This window comes from Hordeum vulgare, chromosome 3H, assembly GCF_904849725.1.
Source record: "Hordeum vulgare subsp. vulgare chromosome 3H, MorexV3_pseudomolecules_assembly, whole genome shotgun sequence".
Taxonomy (NCBI): Eukaryota; Viridiplantae; Streptophyta; class Magnoliopsida; order Poales; family Poaceae; genus Hordeum; species Hordeum vulgare.
The window spans coordinates 39,881,599-39,883,807 of NC_058520.1; the positions used below are offsets into that span (position 1 = coordinate 39,881,599).

Consider the following 2,209-nt stretch of genomic DNA (forward strand, 5'->3'; position numbering starts at 1 on the left):
GACTAAAGCCTCGAGGGAGGCATTGAGAATTGGGGCAACGTGGCCGGGCCTTTAGTCCCGGCCCAGAGGCAGGCCGGGACTAAATGGTCCAGGCCAAAGGCCCGTTTTCTACTAGTGATGCACACCCTCGCCCCGTGAGCAGAATCGGGCGATCCGTGAGATGGTCGTACTGCCACGACCGAAGGAGGAGAAGGAGGTGAGCGGCCGCGAGGACAACTCCGGCGACGAGCAGATCCGGCTCGATCCGTACTGCGTCTTTGACCTGTACTTGCGTGACAAGGATGGCACGGGCGCCGAGAACGACAAGGGCAGCCATGGATGATCTTCATCATAGCCTAACATGTCAAATTTTGATAGTCCAATGATATGTTTAGCATTGATGGAGTAACCAAACAACGTATGTGGGTCGACGTAGTAGTTACATGGATCGTATGGATTTGAGATATGAAATTTGAAGTGTTTGGATATAGACTGCATTATCTGAGTCATGACCGACTAATGTGAGCGGACGTGATCGGACGGTGTCTGAAGCGTTTGCGGGCCGGATTTAAGGGCCGGATTTAAGGGGTCTGTTGATGTTCTAAGACATAAACATGCACACGATTCAACAGTAGTACAGTACAATTCTTGGGCGATTCATTACACACAAAGGTAGCACGCACTATCCTAGTACATTATTTCACGGAAGCACAACACTAGTGCATGGAGCAGAACATCGTCAAACCGAAGGAAAATGTAGATGAACCAACACGGTAGGGGTACACGGCGTTTGGTATCATCGATCTTGAGCCAGTCAGTCAGTCTTCCTTGTGTTGTTGGAGCCTGAGCGCGAAGGCGTGGAGCGAGAGGAGCACCTTCTTGAGCCGCTCCCTGGTCTCGCCGTCGATGAGGTTGCCCTCGTCGTCGAACTTTGGCGGGTCCGCGAAGGCCCTGATGTGGAGCTCGGGCTTGTTGATGAAGTGGAGGTCGAGGAACACCCCGATCTGGCGGAGGTGGAAGGAGCCCCGGCCCCCGCCGAAGTCGCCACCCGCGGAGACGATGGCCGCCGCCCTGTCGGCCCAGCAGTTGCGCCTGCCCCTGGACGCCCAGTCGAGCGCGTTCTTGAGGGAGGCGGTGACGGAGTAGTTGTACTCGGGCGAGGCGAAGAGGAAGCAGTCGGCGGCCCGGACCCTGTCGCGGAGCGCCTCGACGGCCGGCGGGAAGCCCTCGCCGCCGTCGGTCTCCAGGTCCGGGTTGGCCATGGGCAGGCCGGAGATGTCGACGTGGTCGATGCGCAGCCCCGGGATGGACTCCTCGCACAGCTCCTCCGCTACATCCATCATCACAGCAGTGCAAAATCATCAAGCGATCGAGCTAAGCAATCACCAGCGATCTAGGAAGCCATGGTGATTGATGAAGAATATTGCGTACCGGCGCGGATGAGGCCGCGGTGCCACGAGTCCTTGCGGAGGGAGCCGCAGAAGGCGGCCACGCGGAGGGTGGGCTTGGCCGTCGCCGTCGTCGACGCCGTCACCGGTTCCATGATTCTTCTTCGGTCTCCTGGGTCGCCTGAGAGTGGAGTGGCTCTGGGTACTGAATCTGATGGACGTGGAGCTCAGGTGCTTGCTGTCCTGTCTTGTCCAGGAGGAGACGGAATAAATAGATGACTGACTAGTTACTTGGTGTCAGCCAGGTCATCGTGAACGTCAGACGTTGCTTAATTATACCCCGTAGTATTTTATTAACACACACAATGAACTGCAATGCACTAATAGTGGTGGAGCGTCATCGATGGCATCATGTTTCCGATCATTAGCAGCCTCCTACTGACAATATGCGAAATATTTTATATTGCCCACGAGTCAACAACTAGCGCTAGATAAAAAGTACACTTGAACGTGACGGCCACAGACAGGCAGTAGCCAGCGGCAGGAGTACGTACTCAGACATCATCGATGGCGTCAATTCGTCTCGCCGTCGATCCTGGGCTTTATTCCAGAGAGGCCGTGGGCGTGGAATATCCTATTCGATGCTAGTGGCGTCAAAGACTTATCCCTTCGCACAAGGACGGCCGAGCGAGCCCCAAACTGGGCCGGTCCACTAGCTAGCTTTAACATAGGTTGCTCAAAAAAAAACTAGCTTTAACATAGGGTTTTCTTTATGGTTTTTTTTTTTTGGTTTTGGAAATCTTCTAGAAGGTTTTTTAACCACTTTTCTGTAGGTTTCTTTT

At 54.4% G+C, this 2,209-nt stretch overlaps 1 protein-coding gene across 1 annotated transcript; it reads right to left on the minus strand.

Annotated features, from left to right (window-relative positions):
• Nucleotides 1-578: 578 nt before the first annotated feature.
• LOC123442871 (probable NADPH:quinone oxidoreductase 1) lies at nt 579-1,620 on the minus strand. Its single transcript, XM_045119040.1, has 2 exons — nt 1,411-1,620; nt 579-1,309 (listed from the first exon to the last, which is right to left on the minus strand). The coding sequence occupies exons 1-2, from the start codon at nt 1,520-1,522 to the stop codon at nt 798-800; spliced, it is 624 nt and encodes a 207-aa protein (XP_044974975.1). The 5' UTR covers nt 1,523-1,620; the 3' UTR covers nt 579-797.
• Nucleotides 1,621-2,209: the final 589 nt, after the last annotated feature.